Here is a 26,961-nt window from a genome sequence, read left to right as displayed (position 1 = left end):
CAGCCACGTCAGCACTATAACGTCTGGAATATATGTTTGTATTTCTGACACTATAGTGTTCCTTTAATTTCACATTTAATGTCATGGTAGGCAAGTTAGAAAATTTCTCCAAGTCAACTTTGCTTCCAGATTTGCGACTTTGGCTTTAAATTTGAAATTCCCTTTTTGAATTGTTGACTGTTCTTACTTTTGTAAAAAAAAAAAAAAACCTGCAAGTCTTTGCTGCCATCTGTAAATAATGGGTGAACGCCCTGTACACTATCTACTCAGAAGACATATTTCAATGAGCAATGCTTTCTTTGTCTCTGGATAATTCTGAGTAATAAATAGTGGCTCATTACCTTGATTTTACTGAGAAGGTATGGGAATCTGGTTTAGTTAGGACAAGCTCTGGCATATCCAGATTGACAAGAAACAAACTAGTGACAGTTGAACAATCACTGTCTTCTTACGGGAATGCCTTAAGGCCAGAATGAGCCACAAACATATTTTCAGCACAGAAATTGAAATGAGATTAAAGAGATACATAAAATGAGAGATACATGAAGTTTTGTAAATCTTTACATGTTGACTGAGAGATTGTAAAAGTGAGTAAGAGAGAGAGGATTCACGGTGAGCCAAGTATTATAGGAAAATAATACAATAAAATGCTTGTGGAGAGATTATAATAAACAAAGGGGCAAAAGTTGGTGGTTTAGAAATGTATCCAAAACCCCAAGATATTTTCTCCAAGTATTATTTTCCCCTAATAAATACTTTGCTCTTGTCTCTGTTTTACATTACATGATGTTTGTAGGTTAAGGTTAGTGTTAGTGTTGCAGTTAATGGTTATTAGTGTTAGGGTCCTGCAGGCGCAGGGCTTAATGTTTAGTGTTTAGGGTAAATGTGTAGTGTAGGGGTTCATGTTTAGCTTCAGTGTAGTGTGCTACAGTAATGTAGGGGTTAATGTTTAGTGTAGTGTTTTACAGTAATGTAGGGGTTCATGTTTAGCTTCAGTGTAGTGTGCTACAGTAATATAAGGGTTAATGTTTAGTGTAGTGTGTTACAATAATGTAGGGGTTAATTTGTGATATAGTGAGTAAGGATAGTGTAGAGTTTAAGGAAAAGACTTTACTTTACACAGAGTAGTGGGTGTTGCAGTATGGAATTCTAAAACATCTGAACATTAAAACAAAATCTCTCTCTCTCTCTCTCGCTATATATATGTTATATATAAATATTTTGTATTATAGAAAGACAGATAGACAGACAGACCGATCGATAGATAAATAGATCTACTTTAGTTACATTACAGTTAGAGATTGTACCAATACCTATGAATACATTATAAAGACAACTGTTTACAAAAGTAGACCACCTTTCTAGGTGTTGTTGAACTACATCTCCCTTTAATCCTCAGTTTACGAACGCCTGGGAGCATATTGGCTGAGACCCATGGGATCTGTAGTTTAACAGTAGCTGGGCTCTCCGAGGTTTATATTACAAAATAACAATATAACAAATTTCATGAACAAAAGTGTCTACTTCAGCATTTTTTAACATAAATAATTAAAGTTTTTTTACCTTTATGATTCCATCGTATTCTCCTATAAACTTCTCTTTTACGAAAACACTGGGTAAAGCCGTCTCCATGACGTGTTCACAGAGCACCTCTTCAAACATCTGTCCGTTCTCTGTGGAAGACAATCAGAAGTGATCTCTCCATTTAAGAAGTTCTGCTCCCAGGAAATGCCAAAAGAGGTGGGGCAAGTTTCATAATCCCAGCGCCTCTCGTTTCCCAGCATCTCTGACTACGTACTGAGTCCGGCGGAACATCAACCACTTCCGAAATCTGTGAGTAACAATGACTAAACACTTTTTGCCAGGTACCAGACTTTACCATTGGCTTTACAATAAACAGAGAGAACGAAAGAGATCACAAGGAAGAATTTAAATGAATTCAGTAAATAGGTATAACTCGATTGTGTCACAGAATTTGGGCTTTTCATTGACTAAGTTATTCGCTGAAGGGGGAATTGTTGGAAATTCCAAGTGGATTTCAAATTTAAGGTAAAAATACTCAAACTGAAAACATGGCTTATTCTACGCTATTTTTCATTTATGTTATTTTAGCCTGAAATTGATTAGACAGATGGAGATATGCAGTGTAAAAAAACCTCTGAGCGACAAAGGGAAGAATAGATACACAATGGCAAATCAATATGAGAGAATGATAAATAATAGAAAGTAAGGAACGGTATGAGTAACAATGAGTGAGTCTATGTGTAGCTTGATTAATATAGCTTCCGACCTGAGGTGAACCGACTACTGGGTCTTAAACTAGTTTTATTGATTTCTGTGAATGATATTACTCTCTGCTCTGAGCAGACGCAGTCCAACGCTAATGGTCTCATGGCTTGTTATATTTGGTGATATAACTGATGATTTGTGTTGCTGTGTTACTGTATTGAGTATTAGGAGAAGAAAACACATACATTTTGTCTTCTCACCTCCATGAAAATAATAAGCCAAAAATAAGCTTTACACAATACCTGTCTGCACTTTCCTGCCAGGATAGGGGAATACAGATGAGAACATGTATGAAACATATGAATACATTTTTGATGAATAAAAAAGATCTGTAATATAACAACGTATCAGTAAAGAAAAACTCCAAGTACAATAACCCCACTATTGTAAGGAGTCAAACCACTTTGGAATGGTTTGACCTCTTACCTGGGGTCCAAGCTGCCAGCTTGTGCTACCAACATCTTCTGAGACTTGCAGCTCTCCAGCATAGTAGTAGAGGTGGGTTGACCTGCCCAGAAGATCCCAGGTAAGAAGTCAAACCAATGTAGGGTTTCTGAGCACTCCTGGCTCCATAACTACTAGAGTGAGCTGTAGTGGTTGTGATTATGGAGTGTTCCTTTAAAGCAGGGGTATCCAAGAGGTAGATCCCCGGTGTTGTAGACCTACAACTCCCATAACTCTTTGCGTGCCTTTGCAAGCCTTTAGAATGACAAAGCATCATGGAAGCTGTGGTTTTAAAACATCTGGAAACCTACCTTTTGGACACCCCTTCTTCAAAGGAATAATTAACCCCAATGCTGATCTTGACACTGATTGTTTGTAAGCCATTCACGTATCCTGTGTGCGTGCGTACCTGTGTGTGCCTGTGTGAGTTTGTGAATGACATGTGCATGTGATTGCCTGTTACAGAGTGTTTGAATGTATCGGTAGGTGTGTCTGAATAAGAGAATAAGAGACTGTTTGTAAATACGTCTCAGAAGAGCGTTTGTAATAAAGTATGCCTTTAAAAAGAAAAAAAGTTTTTCACTGTAAGCTAATAGCAGTCAGTGTCCTTAAAGCGGGTGTCAGGCCTTCAGCGTGTACTCTGCCAACCTCTGAAAGTGCACTTTGCCACTCATATCTGGTGTCTCTATAGCGTGCCTTTAAAAAGAAAAAAAGTTTTTCACTGCAAGCTAATAGCAGTTAGTTTTCTGCAAGCGTCGGGGTGTCAGGCCTTCAGCGTGTACTCTGCCAACCTCTGCCAGTGTACTTTGCAACTCATATCTGGTGTCTCTATAGCGTGCCTTTAAAAAGAAAAAAAGTTTTTCACTGCAAGCTAATAGCAGTTAGTTTTCTGCAAGCGTCGGGGTGTCAGGCCTTCAGCGTGTACTCTGCCAACCTCTGCCAGTGTACTTTGCAACTCATATCTGGTGTCTCTATAGCGTGCCTTTAAAAAGAAAAAAAGTTTTTCACTGCAAGCTAATAGCAGTTAGTTTTCTGCAAGCGTCGGGGTGTCAGGCCTTCAGCGTGTACTCTGCCAACCTCTGCCAGTGTACTTTGCCACTCATATCTGGTGTCTCTATAGCGTGCCTTTAAAAAGAAAAAAAGTTTTTCACTGCAAGCTAATAGCAGTTAGTTTTCTGCAAGCGTCGGGGTGTCAGGCCTTCAGCGTGTACTCTGCCAACCTCTGCCAGTGTACTTTGCAACTCATATCTGGTGTCTCTATAGCGTGCCTTTAAAAAGAAAAAAAGTTTTTCACTATAAGCTAATAGCAGTCAGTGTCCTTAAAGCGGGTGTCAGGCCTTCAGCGTGTACTCTGCCAACCTCTGCAAGTGCACTTTGCCACTCATATCTGGTGTCTCTATAGCGTGCCTTTAAAAAGAAAAAAAGTTTTTCACTATAAGCTAATAGCAGTCAGTGTCCTTAAAGCGGGTGTCAGGCCTTCAGCGTGTACTCTGCCAACCTCTGCAAGTGCACTTTGCCACTCATATCTGGTGTCTCTATAGCGTGCCTTTAAAAAGAAAAAAAGTTTTTCACTATAAGCTAATAGCAGTCAGTGTCCTTAAAGCGGGTGTCAGGCCTTCAGCGTGTACTCTGCCAACCTCTGCAAGTGCACTTTGCCACTCATATCTGGTGTCTCTATAGCGTGCCTTTAAAAAGAAAAAAAGTTTTTCACTGTAAGCTAATAGCAGTCAGGGTCCTTAAAGCGGGTGTCAGGCCTTCAGCGTGTAATCTGCCAACCTGTGCCAGTGCACATTGCCACTCATATCTGGTGTCACAATAGCGTTGATTCAAAAACAAAAAAATTTTTTTCACTGATATAGATTGTTAGTTGTCTTCAAGCGGGTGTGTCAGGCCTACAGCGTGTACTCTGCCAACCTCTGCCACTGCACAGTGCCACCCATATCTGGTCGCACAGTAGCTTGCACACATAGTAACACTAATACCCCCAAAAAATGACAGGCAGAGGCAGGCCACCCCGCAGGGGCCATCGTGGTCGTGGTGCTGTGATTCCCTTTTGCCCTAGAATACTGCCCAGTTTTCAGAGGCCACGTACCCTGAACTTGAAAAGTTCTGAGGACATAGTTGACTGGCTAACACAGGACACCCAATCTTCTACAGCTTCCGCTCGGAACCTTGACGCACCATCCTCCTCCAGCTTAGCTTCGGGCACCTCTCAAGATACCCCTCACCCGCCTGCCGCCACCACCAACACTAGCACCACAGTCGCTTCACTTGGTATGTCAGAGGAGTTATTTACACATCCGTTAGAAGAAATGAGTGATGCGCAACCATTATTGCCAGAGGATGTAGATAACAGGGATATATCTCAGGCAGGCAGCATTACACACATGGACGTACGGTGTGATGATGATGATGTTGTACCCGCTGCTGCTTCCTTTGCTGAGTTGTCAGATACAAGTGAAGCGGTTGATGATGAAGATGCGTCCATGGATGTCACGTGGGTGCCCGCTCGGCAAGAAGAAGAACAGGGTGAAAGTTCAGATGGGGAGACAGAGAGGAGGAGGAGGAGACGAGTTGGAAGCAGGGGGAGGTCGTCGCAAGGAGCTAGTGGCACAGTCAGACAGCATGCATCGGCACCCGGGGTCAGCCCGACAGCACGCCAATCAACGCATGCTGTGTCCACCACCAGAATGCCGTCATTGCAGAGCTCAGCAGTGTGGCATTTTTTTGTGTGTCTGCCTCTGACAACAGCGATGCCATTTGCAACCTGTGCCAAAAGAAACTGAGTCGTGGGAAGTCCAACACCCACCTAGGTACAACTGTTTTGCGTAGGCACATGATCACACATCACAAACGCCTATGGGATCAACACATGAGTACAAGCAGCACACAAACTCAAAGCCGCCATCCTCCTCCTGGTCCAGCATCTTCAGCCACGTCAACCACTGCTGTCCTCCTTGCCCCCTCTGAACCATCCGCCACTCCGTCTCTCGCCTTGAGCAGTTCCTGCTCATCTGTCCACAGTCAGGTGTCTGTCAAGGACATGTTTGAGCGTAAGAAGCCAATGTCAGAAAGTCACCCCCTTGCCCAGCATCTGACAGCTGGCTTGTCTGAACTATTAGCCTGCCAGCTTTTACCATACAAGCTGGTGAAGTCTGAGGCGTTCAAAAAATTTGTAGCTATTGGGACACCGCAGTGGAAGGTACCCAGACGAAATTTCTTTTCACAAAAGGCAGTCCCCAACCTGTACTCGATTGTGCAAAAGGAAGTAATGGCATGTCTGGCACACAGTGTTGGGGCAAGGGTTCATCTGACCACTGATACCTGGTCTGCAAAGCATGTTAAGGGCAAGTATATCACCTACACTGCACATTGGGTAAAACTGCTGACGACTGCCAAGCATGGAATGCGTGGCTCTGCAGAGAAGTTGGTGACACCGCCACGACTTGCAGGCAGGCCTGCTGCCACCTCCTCTACTCCTCCTACTCCATCCTCTTCCATAACCTCCTCGGCTGAGTCCTCTTCTGCTGCTGCGTCTTGCTCCACATCAACGGCACACCCCCAGCTCCACAGGTACTATTCCACATCCCGGAGACGGCAGTTTCACGCCGTCTTGGGTTTGACTTGCTTGAAAGCAGAGAGTCACACCGGACAAGCACTCCTGTCTGCCCTGAACACACTGGTGGAAAAGTGGCTGACTCCGCAGCAACTGGATATCGGCAAAGTTGTTTGTGACAACGGAACAAATTTGTTGGCGGCATTGAAGTTGGGCAAGTTGACACATGTGCCGTGCATGGCACATGTGTGTAATCTGATCGTACAACGCTTTGTGCATAAGTATACAGGCTTACAGGACGTCCTGAAGCAGGCCAGGAAGGTGTGTGGCCATTTCAGGTGTTCCTACATCAGCATCGCTTGCTGGACCTGCGGCAATGCTGGAAAAGGATTGTGAGGAAGAGGAGTCAGAGGAGGAATGTGGCTCTGAGGAGGAGGAGGAAGACCAACCACAACAGGCATCCCAGGGTGCTCATTGTCACCTATCTGGTACCCGTGGTGTTGTACGTGGCTGGGGGGGGAAGAACATACCTTCATTGAGATCACTGAGGAGGAGGAAAGGGAAATGAGTAGCTCGGCATCCAACCTTGTGCAAATGGGGTCTTTCATGCTGTCGTGCCTGTTGAGGGACCCTGTTGATGATGACGATGCTTCCATGGATGTCACGTGGGTGCCCGCTCGGCAAGAAGAAGAACAAGGCGAAAGTTCAGATGGGGAGACAGAGAGGAGGAGGAGGAGACGAGTTGGAAGCAGGGGGAGGTCGTCGCAAGGAGCTAGTGGCACAGTCAGACAGTACCCGTGGTGTTGTACGTGGCTGGGGGGAAGAACATACCTTCATTGAGGTCACTGAGGAGGAGGAAAGGGAAATGAGTAGCTCGGCATCCAACCTTGTGCAAATGGGGTCTTTCATGCTGTCGTGCCTGTTGAGGGACCCTCGTATAAAAAGGCTGAAGGAGAACGACCTGTACTGGGTGTCCACGCTACTAGACCCCCGGTATAAGCAGAAAGTGGCGGAAATGTTACCAAATTACAACAAGTCGGAAAGGATGCAGCATTTGCAAAATAAATTAAAAAGTATGCTTTACACAGCGTATAAGGGTGATGTCACAGCACAACGGGAATCTAAGAGGGGAAGAGGTGAAAGTCATCCTCCTCCTCCCACGACCACGCTGGCAAGGACAGGATGCTTTAAAGACGTGTTGTTGATGGAGGACATGTGGAGCTTTTTAAGTCCTACGCATCGCCACAGCCCTTCGGGATCCATCCTCAGAGAACGACTCGACCGACAGGTAGCAGACTACCTCGCCTTAACTGCAGATATCGACACTCTGAGGAGCGATGAACCCCTTGACTACTGGGTGTACAGGCTTGACCTGTGGCCTGAGCTATCCCAGTTTTCGATAGAACTTCTGGCCTGCCCCACTTCAAGTGTCCTGTCAGAAAGGACCTTCAGTGCAGCAGGAGGTATTGTCACTGAGAAGAGAAGTCGCCTAGGTCAAAAAAGTCTAGATTACCTCACCTTTATTAAGATGAATGAGGGATGAATCCCGAAGGGACTGACAGTGGGCGATACTTTCGACTAAAAAAGGCCTGATGAGATGAGCTGCCTTGGGCTAAAAATGGTCCACACGCTGCTGTATTTTAGCTCTAACTGCCGGTTGACTTGCGTGACTTATCCGCCACCAACTAGGGTTCAAGCCGCAATGTTTTAGGGCACTTTCTGCCTGGGAAACAAACATAAATTTTTATGGCCGCTGCTACAGCAGCGACTGCAACAATACCTAATTTTTCAGGCATGTGTACATGCCTCATTTTTCGGCCCTCTGGTGCTGCACTGTGGCTTCAAAAACCAAACCAAAAAAAAGGCACATAACAGGGATTAAACTGATAGGAATAGTACTACTTAACACACCACTCCTATCTGGTGGCACATTAGATTGCACGCGCAGTGCCCCAAATTTGAAGTAGGAGGACCGACCAAGCATCTTTTTCCATCTCCCGGTTCCTAAAATCGATGCCATATACACGTCCCCTGATAGGGCGCCAGCTCGTTATTCTCTTGGGCACCAGCTCATTATTCTCTTTTTCACTTCACTAGGGACACTTTACTGCACTATGGACACTTAGACCCACTCTTTGTCTTGCACACTGTTATTCCTAGCCAGCATCTGTTATGGGAAATCAGGCAGTCATCTAAACGTTTAGATTGAGCTTTAGCTTAGAACACCCTTGAAGGTGTTTAAGGAGATTAGGGCTAGTTTAGAGGATTCTTCTTAGACCTCTCTGAGTCTTTATAGACCTTCTACCTATCCAGCATTTCTGGAAACTAGCTAAGAGAAAGGGTGGCTGCAGTGGCGGATCCAGAACCTGATCTCGGGAGGGGCACTTGTAGATTATTTAAAGAAATAATCCAGGCACAATAACCACTACAGCTCAGTGTAGTAGTTATGGCGCCAGTAGTGCCAGGATCCCATCCCAGAGTAAGTAGTCAAACCGTTTAAGCACAGTTTGACAACTTACCTGGGGTCTGCTGGGATATTGGGCATAGGAGCAGTGGTATGTGTTAGGGGTGAAGTGTGTGTGAAAGGTGCAGTGTGTGTGTGAGTGGTGAAGTGCGAGTGCGTGAGGGCGGCAGTGTATATCAGAGTTGCAGTGTGTGTGTTAGGGGGCAGTGTATGTGTGGGGCAGTGTGTGTGTGAGAGAGCTGCAGTGTGTGTGTGTGTGTGTGTGAGGGTGGCAGTGTGTGTGAGAGTGTGTGTGTGTTTGGGGCGGTGTGTGTATGGGGGCAGTGTGTGTAGTGTGTATATGGGGGCAGTGTTTGTGGGGCAGTGTGTGCAGCGTGTGTATGGGGGCAGTGTTTGTGGGGCAGTGTGTGTAGTGTGTGTATGGGGGCAGTGTGTGTAGTGTGTGTATGGGGGCAGTGTTTCTGGGGCAGTGTGTGTAGTGTGTATGGGGGCAGTGTGTGTATGGGGGCAGTGTTTCTGGGGCAGTGTGTGTAGTGTGTGTATGGGGGCAGTGTGTGTATGGGGGCAGTGTTTCTGGGGCAGTGTGTGGTAGTGTGTGTATGGGGGCAGTGTGTGTAGTGTGTGTATGGGGGGCAGTGTTTCTGGGGCAGTGTGTGGTAGTGTGTGTATGGGGGCAGTGTGTGGTAGTGTGTGTATGGGGGCAGTGTGTGTAGTGTGTGTATGGGGGGCAGTGTTTCTGGGGCAGTGTGTGGTAGTGTGTGTATGGGGGCAGTGTGTGTAGTGTGTGTATGGGGGGCAGTGTTTCTTGGGCAGTGTGTGGTAGTGTGTGTATGGGGGCAGTGTGTGTAGTGTGTGTATGGGGGGCAGTGTTTCTGGGGCAGTGTGTGGTAGTGTGTGTATGAGGGGTAAGGAGGCTTTTTTTAAATTAAAATTAATATATTTATGTCCCCCTCCATTCTTACCTTTATTGATGAGGAGGGGGGACATATTTCGTTCCCTGGTGGTCCAGTGGGATTCCCTGGTGGTCCCAGTGGTGGTGAGATGAACTCTAGCCCAGCTACAGGGCTAGAGTTCACTCTCGCGAGATTTGGAGCGTTGCCGTGGTTACAGCGGCAACGCTCCAAATCTCGCGAGAGAAGGACACGGAGGAGCTGCAGGTAAGAGCTCCTGGGTCCTCTCTTACTCCCTCCCCTGCCGGCTGTCAGCAATGTGCCTGCGGACCGAGGAAGGAGATCAGAGATCTCCCTCCCCGGTCCGCAGGCACATTGCAAGGCTGGCACTTGGGCAATGTCAGCCCTGCATTAGCCGGCAGGGGAGAATATCGGGAGGGGGGGGGGGCAATTGCCCCGTTGCCCCCCCCCCTGGATCCGCCACTGGGTGGCTGTGTGTCTGTGATACATTTAACTTTATATCACCTTATTGACACTTTATCACTCCGGTCTCCATACTCTCTGCCTATACCCATCTATTTAGAGGGAATTTCTTTGCCCCTGCCAATATTATAAATTAGGTAATAGTATTACCATTATTACACAATTAGGTCTCTGAGCACAGGTGTCAATCCATATCTACCAAGTGACCCTATGTAGGGGGAACAGTCCCTATTCTGCTCTGTGTCAGTGTGTATCGGGGATCCTTAGGATAGGTGTCAATCCATACCTGCCAAGTGACCCTATGTAGGGGGAACAGTCTCTATTCTGCTCTGTGTCAGTGTGTATCATGATCTCTGAGGACAGGTGTCAATCCATATCTGGCAAGTGACCCTATGTAGGGGGAACAGTCCCTATTCTGCTATGTGTCAGTGTGTATCAGGGGCTCTGAGGACAGGTGTAAATCCATATCTGCCAAATGACCCTATGTAGGGGGAACAGTCTCTATTCTGCTCTGTGTCAGTGTGTATCATGATCTCTGAAGACAGGTGTCAATCCATATCTGCCTATGTAGGGGGAACAGTCCCTATTCTGCTCTGTGTCAGTGTGTATCAGGGGCTCTGAAGACAGGTGTCAATCCATATCTGCCAAGTGACCCTATGTAGGGGGAACAGTCTCAATTCTGCTCTGTGTCAGTGTGTATCATGGTCTCTGAGGACAGGTGTCAATCCATATCTGCCAAGTGACCCTATGTAGGGGGAACAGTCTATTCCGCTCTGTGTCAGTGTGTATCATGGTCTCTGAGGACAGGTGTCAATCAATATCTGCCAAGTGACCCTATGTAGGGGGAACAGTCTCTATTCTGCTCTGTGTCAGTGTGTGTCATGATATCTGAGGACAGGTGTCAATCCATATCTGCCAAGTGACCCTATGTAGGAGGAACAGTCTCTATTCTGCTCTGTGTCAGTGTGTATCATGGTCTCTGAGGACAGGTGTCAATCCATATCTGCCAAGTGACCCTATGTAGGGGGAACAGTCCCTATTCTGCTCTGTGTCAGTGTGTATCAGGGATCCTTAGGATAGGTGTCAATCCATATCTGCCAAGTGACCCTATGTAGGGGGAACAGTCCCTATTCTGCTCTGTGTCAGTGTGTATCAGGGTCTCTGAGGACAGGTGTCAATCCATATGCCAAGGTGTCAATATGTCATATGTCAGGTGTCAATCCATATCCATTGGGATTTAGGAATGTTAGGTGATTTATGCCCTTTATGGATTTAAACCAGACTCTGCATCAACTGTGCAATTTTCCATGGGAGTTTTGCCATGGATCCCCCTCCGGCATGCCACAGTCCAGGTGTTAGTCCCCTTGAAACAACTTTTCCATCACTTTTGTGGCCAGAAAGAGTCCCTATGGGTTTTAAAATTCACCTGCCCATTGAAGTCAATGGCGGTTCGCCCGGTTCGCCGGTTTGCGAACGTTTGCGGAAGTTTGCGTCCGCCGTTCGCGAACCGAAAATTTTGTGTTCGCGACATCACTATTCTTATATCTCAGCGCTCATTAAAATGTATTTAATAGCGCCTGACTGTTTGAGAGCACTCACCCACCCTTCATGTACAGGTGTTTTTGTTAATATTTGTTTCATATGTATTATAAAGAAAATGTAAAAATGTTGATTTATTGAAAAGGCTGTTCTTCATATAAACAGTCACACTTCCGCAAGCACATTGGGAAACTTTGATACATTTCCCTATTAATAATTAATTAAAATAACAAACCATGATGAGTGGGTGTCACTAGTGTTTTAACCTTTTTTTTTTATGTCCTTTCTTAGAGCAGGTCTACTGATTTGCGTGGGATGTAATATTATGCTTGTTGGTGTTTTGATTACTTTTCTATTTTGTTATGTAAAGCTCTATTAAGGTAAAAACGGAAGTTTAACATTTCATAATTGGATGAAACGCAAGAATTAGGGACTTTCTACAACTATCAGCTTTGCCATGATCAGACATGTACAATAGACACATTCACGCCTAGAGCACATGACTCCTAGGAGATGAATCATAGCTAAAAGATCTAAGTAACAAAATAAGAAAACAATCTCAGTTGTATAATAATAATAATAATAATAATAATAAAAAAATTAGTTTGATTATATAAATTGGGAGAAAATTTGGAAACCAACAGCAAATATTATATACCGTAACTATTTCAATATATATAAATGTTCCGTGCCAATGTCAACGAGGTAATGGTAAAGAAAAAATAAAGTCTGACATTCCAGGCATACTCTTTATTTCATATTAATTGAGTTTACTAGTTGTGCAAAATCTCTTATTTTATTTGTATTATTATTATTTTTTATATTCTTTATTTTTTATTTTTGAAGTGCAGTGGGGACAGACATAGCATAACAGTGACATATAGGTAACATGCATTATGAATGGTTACAAGTAGAAGCACAATATGTCAGGAGTAACTGCACACATTTTTGGTTGCGAATGCAAAACATGAGATATAAAACAAGCTTTATGGATATAACATGCTTCAATATATGTTTTCAAGATGGGCTGCACTTTTTTTTTTTTTTAAAGGCAAACATGCTTATTAACAGTGAGACAATACATATGCTGAGAGGCCTTAAGGGCATGCAGATTGACAAAAACTTTCACTGGCATTTGTATATTAAGGATGCTTAGGTTGGTCTTGCCAGTGGTGGTCGATCAAGAGAGGCAAACATATACATTAAATACGCACTGGTTGAGAGGGTGAAGTGAAATGAAATGCATGGGAAGCAAATCGTGTAACTATAAGCTTAGAGTAGGCATAGCATAACCACTGGGTAGCAATCATGTGCACTCTGGCGGGTTTGCAGCAGGCCGTTGTCGAAGTCTCTGCATTTTTAACCTGCAAAGTTTTACAAGTACGATAAGTGAGCGGCGTGACCTGCATAGATTATTGATTAGCACATCTAAGTTTCATGAGATTAGGTGGGATTAAGTGGACCATCGACATCTGTGCGTTCTGCCAGTACATTAATATGGCAGTTGGAGCGTAATAAGTACGGGTGATACATGCTTATTGGTAATACTGTGATCGTTGATATACATTAAGCAGTATAATTGATTCAGTAACCTGGAGTGCACGATCAGATGGCATAGGATACTAGTATAAGAGATAGGTACATTAGATGTAAATCGAGAGGTATGCTCACATGCACTAGGGAGGCTGCTTATTTATAACACAAGAATAAACAACAATTAATGAGAAACAGGATAGCGTTCATTTTTATGTGAGTATGAGTCATGACCCATGGTTATAATAGGTGGCCATAGAGTCTTTACATTGTAGACACTTTACCCTATGCCTGCCTGTGGGTGTGTAGAGTCCCGTGGCCAGGTTATGTGCAGCAGGCTTTCCCGGCTTACATTGAGTCGGCTGGTGGGAGCTGTCACTGGGGGGGTTCGTTGTGGTACCGACTGTGTGATGTGCCCCTTGTTGTGTCCCCCCTGGTGTTGTGGCGTTTTTTTGTAAAGGTTCCCACGCCTTGCTCTGTGAGTGCGAGTCGGGTTGCGAGCAGGCTGAAGGTGTCGTCGTCTCCGGCGCCATTTCCCAACCCTCTTCCGCTTGGGGGCTGCTTGTCGATGGCGGGAGCAGGGTGATGGTATTTCGGGCATAGTCCCCTCTGGCTCGCATGGCTGTGCCTGTTCCAGTTTGTCGGCTAGTTTTTTCCAGAAGGCAGCAAAGGTGCGTTCCAGCCGCTCCAGGATATCAGGTTCTTCTGTACTGTAGCTTGTTCTCCTCGTGGTGTCCGCCATTGCGGTTTGCCCGTTTGTTGCAGGCTGACCCTGTGGGGTGGTCTTCTGCCTCCAGTGTGGCCTGGCTTTCTCCCATGGTTGGACCGGGATAACCCCCACCGGTCCAGGGGGGGGGGGGTGTCGTGTCTCCCGGGCCTTTAGCGCGAGGACGGGGAAAGCGGCCGTCTCTCCCCAGATCTGGCGCCCGCAGGCCGCGGTTGAACATCTCAGGTTGCTGTGCGCTGATTTTCAAACGAGTGGTATGATGAGGTTCAGTAAGGCACGCTGAGCTCTGGAATGGCACACTCGTGTAGGTGCGAGCTTTTAGCTTCGATTTATGGGCTCTTTATCGATTTTGGTTGCAGGAGCACAGCACTTGTGCGTCTACTCAGGAAGCCAGTCAGGCTCCGCCCCCCTTATTATTATTATTTTTTAACAGAGCATGTCATATTAATGTCTATCTAAGACTAGCTAGTTAAGTGCTCTCCAGACTACACATGCTGTCAGAATGAACTGCTACTTAATCTTGCTCTTCATTAAGTTAGACTACTCAGCCTGTTTCTCAAAATAAAAAAAAGTGCAGGGGGCGTGGCCAACAGCGATACCGAGCGGAAGTCTCTGTCTTAGCAGAGCTCCGCTCAGGCCTGAGACAATAATCGACAAAAAGCCACAAAAACCACAGAGAGTCAGCCCGAAACTCAGACATCCTCCCAACAGAGACAATGGGGCGAAAAAATAAGATGGCTCAAGGACCGATCGGCCCCCGTCAGCCAGATATCAGACTCTCCTTCGAGAGGCCGACAAACTCACAGTCCACAAAGATGGCGCCCGAGGTGCGCCGCACACACGTGGCATCTGAGGCCTCGCAGGACGTAGAGGAATCCATAAGAGACACCATCCTGGCTATCTGAGTCAGAGGAGGACGAGACACCATCCACAAAGGGGGACATTAAAAGACTCCTAACAGTAATGAGGAAAATCTGGGGAGCCGACCTCAAGAAAGTCCTGGCAGAAGTGGGGGAGGTGCGCCAAAGAGTCCAAGTACTGGAAAACCGTGAGCTTGGTTTCTTCATCTAAGTGTTGCTTCTAAGTGTGTGGTTGGAGATATTCTGGAGAGTTTTACAGAAGCTTCAACTGTCTAAGAGTTGTGCTAAGAGTTTTTCTTTTCTACTGTTACAGGTAAGATTCATCTGTAGGAAAAGGTTACTGACTGCACAAGGTTTGACTTCCTGTTGGTAATTACAAGGCATTTGATTTGATTAGTTAGCTACTTGCTATTGATTGCTGTTTAATTAGCTATTGTGTGCAAATAAGCAGAGGCCTACCCAGGTGTTAAACATTCCTAGTAGGTGGTGATTTTAGGAGTTATATAAGGGTTGTTGTCATTAGCTTGGCTAATAGAGCTTGGTTGCTTAATCTAAGTGTTGCTTCTAAGTGTGTGGTTGGAGATATTCTAGAGAGTGTTGCTTCTAAATGTGTGGTTGGAGATATTCTGGAGAGTGTTGCTTCTAAGTGTGTGGTTGGAGATATTTTAGAGAGTGTTGCTTCTAAGTGTGTGGTTGGAGATATTCTGGAGAGTGTTGCTTCTAAGTGTGTGGTTGGAGATATTCTGGAGATAAATTGGAGGTAATCTGAGGTATTCAGGAGGATAAATAAAAAGTTAAGATTTGTTTGATTTAACATATTCACCTCATTGGAATGGCAGACTTAGTTCAATGTAATAGTTGCTATGCATTTGTCTCACATTCCACTTTTTGGAGGTTTGGTTGTTGTCTAATCTGTAGACAGTTCTCTATCTTGCGGCAGGAGATTGTATTTTTGAAGACTGAGATTTGTACATTATCTGGTAAACAAACTCAGGCAGGAACTGCTGCAAAGCCACTGCCGCAGAGACATACTAGGAATGGCAGATGGATCATTGTAGCACAGTCTGTTGATCTACATAATTCATTTTCTGTACTTTCAGAGTGTAATGGTGATATGGAGAGAGGCATTGAGGCTAGTGGTGTTGTGGAGAGAGGCATTGAGGCTAGTGGTGCTGTGGAGAGAGGCACTGAGGCTAGTGGTGTTGTGGAGAGAGGCACTGAGGCTAGTGGTGTTGTGGAGAGAGGCACTGAGGCTAGTGGTGTTGTGGAGAGAGGCATTAAGGCTAGTGGTGTTGTGGAGAGAGGCACTGAGGCTAGTGGTGTTGTGGAGAGAGGCATGGAGGCTAGTGGTGTTGTGGAGAGAGGCATTGAGGCTAGTGGTGTTGTGGAGAGAGGCACTGAGGCTAATGGTGTTGTGGAAAGAGGCTTGGAGACTATGGTGAGGCCTAATAGAAAGCAGTTGTTGTTAGGGGATTCCATCATAAGAGGTGTGGAGATGGACAATGGTGGTCTTGTGAGGTGTTTTCCTGGAGCTACTGCTCACAGAGACAGGAGACGTATCTGTAATATTGTTAAGCGAGCAAAGCAGGAAGGCGAATTGGATGTACTTGTCCATCTAGGGACAAATGACTTGGCTTGCAATGAGGTTTCAGAGGTTAAGGAAGTTTTTAGTGTTTTTGCCAATGATATACGGCAGGTTGCTTCCACACTGTCATTCTGCCTGTGCATAACACTCAGAACGACAGGCGGATGCGTATTTGGGATCTTTAACTTGTGGCTTGGTGAATGGTGTCGGGAGCAAGGATTTGGCTTTATTTCTCATGGTAGCTCTGTTTGGAATGGAAATAAACTGTACAAAAAAGATGGTTTGCATCTTTCTCAAAAGGGAACAAATGTTCTCAGTGAGCAGTTCAGAGGTTTTGCTAGGATGTATTTAAACTAGGAGGGGGGCAAAAGGGTGATAAAACATCAATCCAATTGTCCCCCAAAACAAGGACAGAAGGTGCCTGTAGCAAGTGTGTTAAAAAATGATAAGCTTAGAGTCATGTCTACAAATGCGCGCAGTTTAGGGAATAAGATCCATGAACTTGTGGCAATAATGGCAACTGATAGTGTAGATTTAGTCGCTTTATATAGAAAAGACAGGGAAGGCAGGAAAGGGTGGCCCCGTATGTGAAGGATAGCATACAATCTAGCCTAATAAAAGTTAGTGAGGCGAACATAGAGTCCGTTTGGGTTACATTAGAATTTGGTAATCACACAGTAACTCGTGTAGGTGTGATTTATAGGCCCCCAGGACAAATTGAAGAGTTAGATAATCTACTAGTTGAGGAAATAGCTAAAATGACAATGAAGGGGGGAGTTATCATCATGGGTGACTTTAATCTTCCTGATGTGAATTGGAAAACAAAAATAGCTGCTTGTGCCAGGAGCACACATATTCTAAACTACATACTGGGATTGTCTCTAAAACAAGTCGTTGAGGAGCCAACTCGTAAAGATGCCATACTAGATTTAGTGTTAACAAATGGAGATTTGGTATCAGATATTACTGTAGGTGAAAGTTTAGGAACCAGTGATCGTCAGTGTGGTTTAATATAAGAACAGTGACTGAGTCACACCACACAAAAACAAAAGTTTTAGACTTTAGAAAAACAGACTTTTCTAAAATTAGAATATATGTAAAGGAGTCATTATCAGACTGGGGCAATTTAAATGGAGTCCAAGAGAAATGGGATTATTTAAAAGTTGCACTACTGAAGGCAACAGAAAATTGCATTAGGCTTGTCAGTAAAAGCAAAAAATTCAAGAAACCACTGTGGTACTCCGCAGATGTGGCCAAAATAGTAAAAAAACTAAAAGTTAGCATTTAGTAATTATAAAAAAAAACAGTGTGAGGAAGACAGAATGATCTATAAGATTAGGCAGAAAGAGGCTAAGCAAGTTATAAGAGCTTCCAAATCACACACAGAAGAGAAAATAGCACAGTCAGTAAAAAAGGGGGACAAAACTTTTTTTAGATACATAAATGAGAAGAGAAAAGTAAAACAAGGATTAGTTAGATTAAAAACAAAAGAAGAAAGGTATGTAGAAGAGGATAAAGGTCTTGCTGACTGCCTCAATTAATATTTTTGTTCGCTATTTACAGATGAAAATGAAGGAAAGGGACTTCAGTTAAGAAAAAGGATAAATTAGTCATTTATTACACGTGAGTTTACAGAGGAAGAGGTTCTATTTCAACTCTCAAAAGTAAAGACAAATAAGTCAATGGGACCTGATGGAATACACCCAAAGCTATTAAAAGAGCTTAGTGGTGTACTAGCAAAACCATTAACAAATTTATTTAACCAATCATTGATAACAGGAGCAGTCCAAGAAGATTGGAAGTTGGTGAATGTTGTGCCCATTCACAAGAAAGGTAATAGGGAGGAGTCGGGCAACTATAGGCCAGTAAGCCTTACTTCAGTAGTGGGGAAAGTGATGGAAACCATGTTAAAGGATAGGATTGTTGAACATCTAAAAATACATGGATTTCAAGATCAGAGACAACATAGATTTACTTCAGGGAGATCATGCCAAACTAATCTTATTGATTTTTTTGATTGGGTAACTAAAATTATAGATCAGGGTGGTGCAGTAGACATTACTTATCTAGATTTCAGTAAGGCTTTTGACACTGTTGCACGAAGGCTTATCAATAAACTGCAATATTTAAGTTTGGATTCCAATATTGTTGAATGGGTAAGGCAGTGGCTGAGTGACAGGCAACAAAGGGTTGTAGTCAATGGAGTATATTCAAAGCTTGGGCTTGTCACCAGTGGGGTACCTCAGGGATCTGTACTTGGACCCATTCTCTTTAATATTTTTATTAGTGATATTGCAAAAGGTCTTGATGGTAAGGTATGTCTTTTTGCTGATGATACTGAGATATGTAACAGGGTTGATGTTCCAGGAGGGATAAGCCAAATGGCTAATGATTTAGGTAAACTAGAAAAATGGTCAGAGTTGTGGCAACTGACATTTAATGTGGATATGTGCAAGATAATGCATCTTGGACGTAAAAACCCAAGGGCAGAGTACAGAATATTTGATAAGAGTCCTAACCTCAACATCTGAGGAAAGGGATTTAGGGGTGATTATTTCTGATGACTTAAAGGTAGGCAGACAATGTAATAGAGCAGCAGGAAATGCTAGCAGAATGCTTGGTTGTATAGGGAGAGGCATTAGCAGTAGAAAGAGGGAAGTGCTCATGCCATTGTACAGAACACTGGTGAGACCTCACTTGGAGTATTGTACGCAGTACTGGAGACCGTATCTTCAGAAGGATATTGATACCTTAGAAAGAGTTCAGAGAAGGGCTACTAAACTGGTTCATGGATTGCAGGATAAAACTTACCAGGAAAGGTTAAAGGATCTTAACATTTATAGCTTGGAGGAAAGACGAGACAGGGGGGATATGATAGAAACATTTAAATACATAAAGGGAATCAACACAGTAAAGGAGGAGACTATATTTAAAAGAAGAAAAACTACCACAACAAGAGGACATAGTCTTAAATTAGAGGGACAAAGGTTTAAAAATAATATCAGGAAGTATTACTTTACTGAGAGGGTAGTGGATGCATGGAATAGCCTTCCAGCTGAAGTGGTAGAGGTTAACACAGTAAAGGAATTTAAGCATGCATGGGATAGGCATAAGGCTATCCTAACTATAAGATAAGGCCAGGGACTAATGAAAGTATTTAGAAAATTGGGCCGAATGGTTCTTATCTGCCGTCACATTCTATGTTTCTATGTTTCTATGAGTCAGCCAGAGAACGCAACCTAAAGACCACAGACACCCACCTAGAAAAACTTACCTCTCAAGTGCACCAACTGAGATGCTCGATGGCCAAAATGGAGGCACGGCACCGCCGAAAAAAACTCAGGTGGGTCCCCGAATCGGTGACTGAAGACCAGCTCCTGCCCAATGTCCACAAGCTGATAGCAAACATGGGAGTGGGGGGGGGGCAGAAAAGACAGGCAGTGGTTCTCCTGTGCATTCCGGGTGCCGAAATCGGCGACAGCCCCAAGCGATGCACCCAGGGAAGTCATCATGGTGACCCAAGATATATCTACAAGGTCAATTATCATGTCACGATCCAGAGAAATGGGGGCAATCACTAATGAAGGTGGATATTTTCCCTGACATACCATTCACCATACTCACAGAGAAAAGAAAACTGGCACCTGTAGCCAGGAAAATGCGAGACTCAGGAATAAGATACTTCTGGGGAGTGGAGGGTTCCCTCCTAACGGAAATAGAAGGAAAGAGTATAACCCTGACCTCAGAAGACGATCCAGAGCTCTTCCTGCAAAAGGTGGGTCTGCCAGCCCGGTCTCAAAACAGGGAGTCCCCTCACCCCCCAAGAGACCCGAGACAACAGAGGGCCCCAGTGAAAACGACCACACACAGAGCAAGTCGTCCAGTTTCAAAGTGAAGAGACTGACTCCAGAACCCAAGGCCACAGAGCCACGACCATCCTCAGAGAAGAAGGACCGGACGAGAACTGTTGCTAACAGGGACTCCCTCTGGTGAACAGGCCTACCTTATTGACCCACCAAAGGTCGGCCACCGACCCTAAAAGATACCACTGAGGCGAACAAGTTAACACAACAATTAACCGGTGCCCCGCCAATTGCCGAGTAGACACTGTCCCAATTGACAATCCCAGAGTCCCAGACGCCGGCATACCTATACAAACAGCGGCAACACAACTGTCCCAACCAATGGGCACCCAGCTAGCGTTTCCCCTGTAGCCCTTATAGAAAGTCCGCAGTGACCTCAAATCGCTTCGCCCACCGAGACCTAACTGCCGACCTCTTCATGCAAAGATGAGGCAGAGGCACTAAACCAGGACTTCAGCAAAGGTCCCCAATATGATACCACTGTGACTATTAATGTATCTACCCACATATATTGCATAACTGTAAATGTTGATTTCAACCTAATAAAAATAAAAATAAAAAAAAGGTTGAAGCATCACGAAAAGTTTCATCTAGGTTCTTTAAACTGTATTTATCTGCATATTATGTAAAAGTGTTGTATTTTAGATTAAACTTTTAAATCCCCCCAAAAAAACAGTGCAACACTCTTATATACCATGACGCTGTACTTATATGTATGCTAACAATATGAAAATAAAGAATTACAAAAAATAAAATTATAATATAAAAATAATGTGTAGAGCAATGAGGAGATAAAACGTGGAAAAAGCGATACTGGGTAACATTTATTCATTTAAAGAACTTGTTTAACTTTTGGCAACAAAGACTGTAATCAAACTACAACATCACCTAATATGTCATTACGTACTAGTCTAACCTGATAAATATTAAACACTGGTGCCGTCTAATTAGACATGTGGAGTTTTTATAATTAGTGACATCAGCTCGCGTTGGGATGCACAGAATGACAAAGCAAAACAGAAAATTTTATGTAAATGTGATAATCCCTTTGATTCAATCTTATAGCTGCTTCCTTGTTTACTTAGCAAACAATGTAAACGTTGACCTTAATTCTTTATATTAATTTCCTTGTGAAATACGGAAGCATTATTTACGACAATGAGGCAACCCAGTCAAAGAGAACTTTTCGGAGTCATATATTTTAAATCAAACCATCTTCAGGTGCCTTTATATGTTTTATGATAAAATACGTGTAGTGATTATTTCTGTTTCAGTCATTCACATGACCAGTGGGGTTTTCCAACCAGCAAGAAGAACCTTGCTTCAAAGGGCTAATTAGAGACTATTACCAGGATCTTGAAGATACTATGAAGACTACTGTATTCCCACGGCGTATCATCATCACAAATTACCTTCCAAGGTCAATCCACTCAAACATACTGAAAACACTAGAGTCATATATTTACTCCAGCCCGACTACCTCGAATGGCCAACAAAGTACAGTCTAGAGTTATAAATTTCCCCAGATCCGTTATCTCAATCACAGCACGAAAATCAATCATGTATACATCTCCCAGTCCTATACGCTCAAATGAACTTCAAAACCCAAATGTGTATATATTTTTTTTTCAATCTATGTCACTTCAAGGCACTACAAATGCCATAAACCAGGTAATGTTGACAGATTCCTCACTTCACACTCACTCGAGAGGCAAGAGACGTAGAGACTCATAATCTCATCTCCTGAAACCCATTGTTTCTCTAGGCTTCATAGCAACAAATACGCTACCACCATGAGCCAGTTAGAAATAACCTTGTCACCTCCATCACTGCAAACAGAACGCAGTGTAACTATCAAGAGTTCTACCAGGGTCTGAGCACTGCAAGTACAAACTCTCTGATTACAATGGTACATTCTAACACTGCAACAGCCAACTCAAATCACCCACTGCTGCTATCAAGGGATCACATTCTATATTCTGATAATGATAATACAAACCCCTATCCAAACTCAACAACTATAGGGGAGATGGGTGGGAGAAATTGTGTTTTATTTACAATTGTGTAGCATTCTAACCACTTTATCAATCAAAATTACTACAATGGGCCGATTAGAATGCAGAAAAATAATGAAACATTACACACAAGACACAACGGGCTATATGCAATCAGTATAAAACAAACTATTAAACTGATACTATAATGTTTTTTTATTAACATAGTCTAGTCTTGGGTGGATTACAATGAAAGTAAGTTAAAGATTGATCCTGCCCAACACCTAAACATTATCCACAGTCACGGGGATAACCCTACTGGTCTACGTAATTACTAAATAAAGAAAACAAAAAATGCATAACCATCACAATTGGTAATTGCTGACTGTTTTGGGAAATAATACAAAATACTTATATTCTATCTTATTAACTAGGGTCAGCCGGAGTCGATTCCCACCTCTAACTATTAACTCTGGAGGGTTCGAAACAACTAAACACGGGTTTCTATTAGCTCTCCCATTGGGGAGGTTCCAAGCACCATAATAACTACAGTGCACTCAAACACTGGACTTAAAACATATTGCAACCTGAGGTATTCCCCACTTAGACACTACAACACCTTACTCAGGCCTGGGTCCTTTAACTATACTATTTGTATAATGAAACCTCCCCTTATCTATAATACTTTTCTGCAGAAAATATATAAACTCCAAACTATTCCCAAATCTTCAATAAATGTTATTATAGTCTTAAAGGAAAGGTGGTTGGAAATTTATATCACTATAAGACCTCTGTTACAAGCACCTCAATAATAGGACAACCCCTCCCCCCTCCCAAAAAAAATATTACAGGAGAATATGATAATATAGATTAATCTTAACTGCAAAACAGTATCAATTTCATCTCAAACTCACGGGCCAAATAAACAAGTTTGACGTTTATGTGGGCTGCAAAAAAAATTTTTTTTTCATAGAAACGTAAGTTTATTTAACCCCTTAAGGACACAACTTCTGGAATAACATGGAATCATGATGGAATATTTCCGTCATGTGTCCTTAAGGGGTTTAAAAAGTACAGTATTAAAAAAAAAAAAAAAACAGCATCCCCCTCTTCTAAACCTCAACACCCTCATGTACCAGACCCCAGACCCCGTCTACTAAACCCCAGTCCCCCCTCTATACTAGATCCCAGTCCCCTCCTCTATACTAGATCTCAGTCCCACCATCTATACTAAATCCCACTCACCCCCTCTACTAAATCCCAGCACCCCCCTCTATACTAAATCCCAGCACCCCCCTCTATACTAAACCCTGGCCCCTGTTTAAAAAAAACCAACAATATTAGCCAACAAGCAGACTCCACTCAAATTGCCGCTGCCAGTATGCGATTCTGGAGTCAAGCCTCAGGTATACCCCCAATAGCGCCATCCGCACCCTGTGCCAAAGCGGATTCTCCCGTTACTCCTTGAAACCATTGAAGGTGGAGCACGTTGACATCACGTCGGAATGTGACGTGGTGTTGCGTGCCTCCGTGCACCTCCAGGTCCTCCACTGTCGCAACACTGACCTACACACACTCACTGACAGACACACTTACTGACAGACACACACACACACACTGACAGACAGACACACACTTACTGACAGACACACACACTCACTAACAGACAGACACACTCACTCACTGACAGACACACACTTACTCACTAACTGACACACACACTCACTGAATGACACACACACTCACTGACAGACACACAGACACACACAGACAGACACACTCACTGACAGACACAAACACACTGACTCACTGACAGACACACTCACTGACATACACACACACACTGACAGACACACACTCACTGACAGACAGACACACACACTCACTGAAAGACAGACAAACACTCACTGACAGACATACACACACTGACAGACACCACAAACTGACAGACACACACATTTACACATTCTAACTTTGGGAGCTGGTGTGGGGCCTCTCCCTGAGGTCCAGTGGGGATCTTCTCTGTGGAGATCTCCCTTCCTGCTCCTCACTGCTCCCTCACGCAGTTTAGTGATGCCGGGCCGGAATGACGTCATATTCCGGCACCAGGCATCACTACAGAGGGCGTGCACGAGGGAGCAGTGAGGAGCAGGAAGAACAGACTGAGCTCCTTTGCTGTCCCTAGCGTCCTCTCCACCCGGCCTGGTGAATTTTAGCAGTGTAGGCACCTGCAATGTGGGGAGAGCAGGTGCCTACTCTGTCTTAGCAGTAAGGATGTCAAACTCATGGCTCACTGGGACGCAAAGATATTCATTGTGGGCTGTGAGTTTGACATGCTTGCTATACAGTTTGCCAATCTTCAGTGCATTGTATATAATATTGACATATCTTAGCAGCGCCCAATTAAAACATCCTTGGTCAGGCGAGTCATTACCCCCACATTCTAGAAAAAAATGGGACTCTGGCAACAGTATCTCAGAGTCCCTGGTTTTGTTACTGTCCATGAAAACTCAAGCTTTCATCTTTCCAAGGTCAATAGAATGAGAGCTATTATATTGGGAAATAATAATATCTAAAAAAAAAAAAAGGTAAACACACATTTTCTGGGTACATATTTTCATTTTATTTTAAATTAAGAAGCAGCAGCACTTGACCAATGTAACCATATTCTATGGACTGCTACCAAACCTGGGCATCGACCTCCAGCTATTTGTATTTTTAGTAATTCTGCAAGTGATGTAGAAGATGTATCTTACCCATCTGATCGATTTCCACAGCCCGATATGAGATGTTCATGCCGTCAAGTAGGCTTTTGATCTATGTATATAAGAGACAAGCTATTATTTATTTATTTATAAAACATTTTTTTTATGCTTTATTTTTGTTGTGCATAAAGATATAACAACGCGTATGTGGTACCCCAACGGCATTCCACAAACTTTTCAATGATAGTTATAACAGTGGGGTACATGGTAGTACTTGCACAATTTTATATTAACATGAGTGGTCCGTTCTATTACTAATAGCTTGTGTGTGCAGTGGCGTACATACCAGGGTCGCAGGGGTCGCGGCTGCGACCGGGCCCGGCCCACCAGGGGGCCCGGCCGCCCCTGCGACCCGGTATGTACGCTCTGGGCCAGCCTCTTCTCCTGGGGGGCCCAGGAGCCGGCCACCTCCGGGCCCCCCGAGGCTGGCCCTGCTTACACCCGGCGGCCGGTCAGGCTGGCTGGTGCGTGAGGGAGCACTCTCCCCTGAGTGCTTCCTCTTCAGCTCCCTCGCGCACCGCACTGATACCGGAGCCGGAAGATGACGTCATCTTCCGGCGCCGGTATCAGTACGCGGCGTGCGAGGGAGCTGAAGAGGAAGCACTCAGGGAGGAGTGCTCCCTCGCGCACCAGCCAGCCTGACCGGCCGCCGGGTGACCGCCCCCCTGGAGCCCAGCAGCACCACTGGACCCCGGGGAATCCCCTCAGCACTCCAAAAGGTAAGGAGGCTGGGGGGATTAAATTAAAAAAAAACGTGAGTGTGTGTGAGTGTGAGTGTGTGTGTGTGTTAGTGTGTGTGTGAGTGTTAGTGAGTGTGTGTGTGTTAGTGAGTGTGTGTGTGTGTGAGTGTTAGTGTGTGTGTGTTAGTGTGTGTGTGTGTGTGTGTGTGTTAGTGAGTGTGTGTGTGTGTTAGTGTGTGTGTGAGTGTTAGTGTGTGTGTGTGTGTGTGTTAGTGAGTGTGTGTGAGTGTTAGTGTGTGTGTGAGTGTGTTAGTGTGTGTGTGTGTGTGTTAGTGTGTGTTAGTGAGTGTTAGTGTGTGTGAGTGTGTGTGTGAGTGTTAATGAGTGTGTGAGTGTTAGTGTGTGTGTGTGTGTTAGTGTGTGTGTTAGTGTCTGTGTGAGTGTTAGTGTCTGTGTGAGTGTTAGTGTGTGTTAGTGTGAGTGTTAGTGTGTGTGTGTTAGTGTGTGTGTGTGTGTGTGTGTGTGTGTGAGTGTTAGTGTGTGTGTGTGTTAGTGTGAGTGTTGGTGTTTGTGTTAGAGTGTGTGTGTCTGCTAGTGAGTGTCAGTGAGTGTGTTACTGTGTGTGTCTGTTACTGAGTGTGTTTGTGTGTGTGTGTTAGTGAGTCTGTTTGATGTCTGTTAGTGAGTGTGTGTTTGTCAGTGAGAGTGTATGTTTTGTAAGTGAGTGTGTATGTATGTCTGCCGCTGAGTGTGTCTTTGTCAGTAAATGTGTGTGTCTGTTAGCTAGTGTGTATGCATTTGTTCGTGAGAGTGTGTGTGTGTGTGTCTTCAGCACTTACCTTTCTCCAGCGCCGGACTCCCATGGCGCTGGGGATCCCTCCGCCTCTCAGCTCCGAATGCGCATGCACGGCAAGAGCCGCGCACGCATTCAAACCGCCCATAGGAAAGCATTACTCAATGCTTTCCTATGGACGTTCAGTGTCTTAAAATGGCGGAAGCGCCTCTAGCGGCTGTCAGTGAGACAGCCATTAGAGGCTGGATTAACCCTCAGTGAAACATAACAGTTTCTCTGAAACTGCTATGCTTTCAGCTGCAGGGTTAAAACTAGAGGGACCTGACACCTAGACCACTTCATTGAGCTGATGTGATCTGGGTGTCTGTAGTGGTCCTTTAAGTGTGTGTGCATCTGCATGCAGTGACGTACATACCGCGGTCGCAGCCCTGCAACCCCTGCGACCAGGTGCCCGCCGCCATGTGTTGCTGCCCCGGCCCGCGCAGAGTAAGCGCGA

General features: G+C 44.3%; 1 protein-coding gene across 1 annotated transcript in view; it reads right to left on the bottom strand.

Moving 5' to 3' along the window:
* Positions 1 to 26,961, bottom strand: part of TXNRD1 (thioredoxin reductase 1) — a 103,662-nt gene that overhangs the window by 35,093 nt on the left and 41,608 nt on the right. The window contains exons 3-4 of the mRNA XM_063445188.1: positions 24,984 to 25,044; positions 1,564 to 1,673 (exon numbers count right to left, since the gene is read on the bottom strand). Of these exons, the coding sequence (XP_063301258.1) occupies positions 1,564 to 1,673; positions 24,984 to 25,044 (171 nt within the window). The remainder of the gene's footprint in view (positions 1 to 1,563; positions 1,674 to 24,983; positions 25,045 to 26,961) is intronic.

Source organism: Pelobates fuscus, chromosome 3, assembly GCF_036172605.1.
Source record: "Pelobates fuscus isolate aPelFus1 chromosome 3, aPelFus1.pri, whole genome shotgun sequence".
In the NCBI taxonomy this organism is placed as follows: domain Eukaryota; kingdom Metazoa; phylum Chordata; class Amphibia; order Anura; family Pelobatidae; genus Pelobates; species Pelobates fuscus.
Note: the sequence above shows the minus strand (reverse complement) of the source record. Positions and strands in the feature narration are given on the sequence as shown.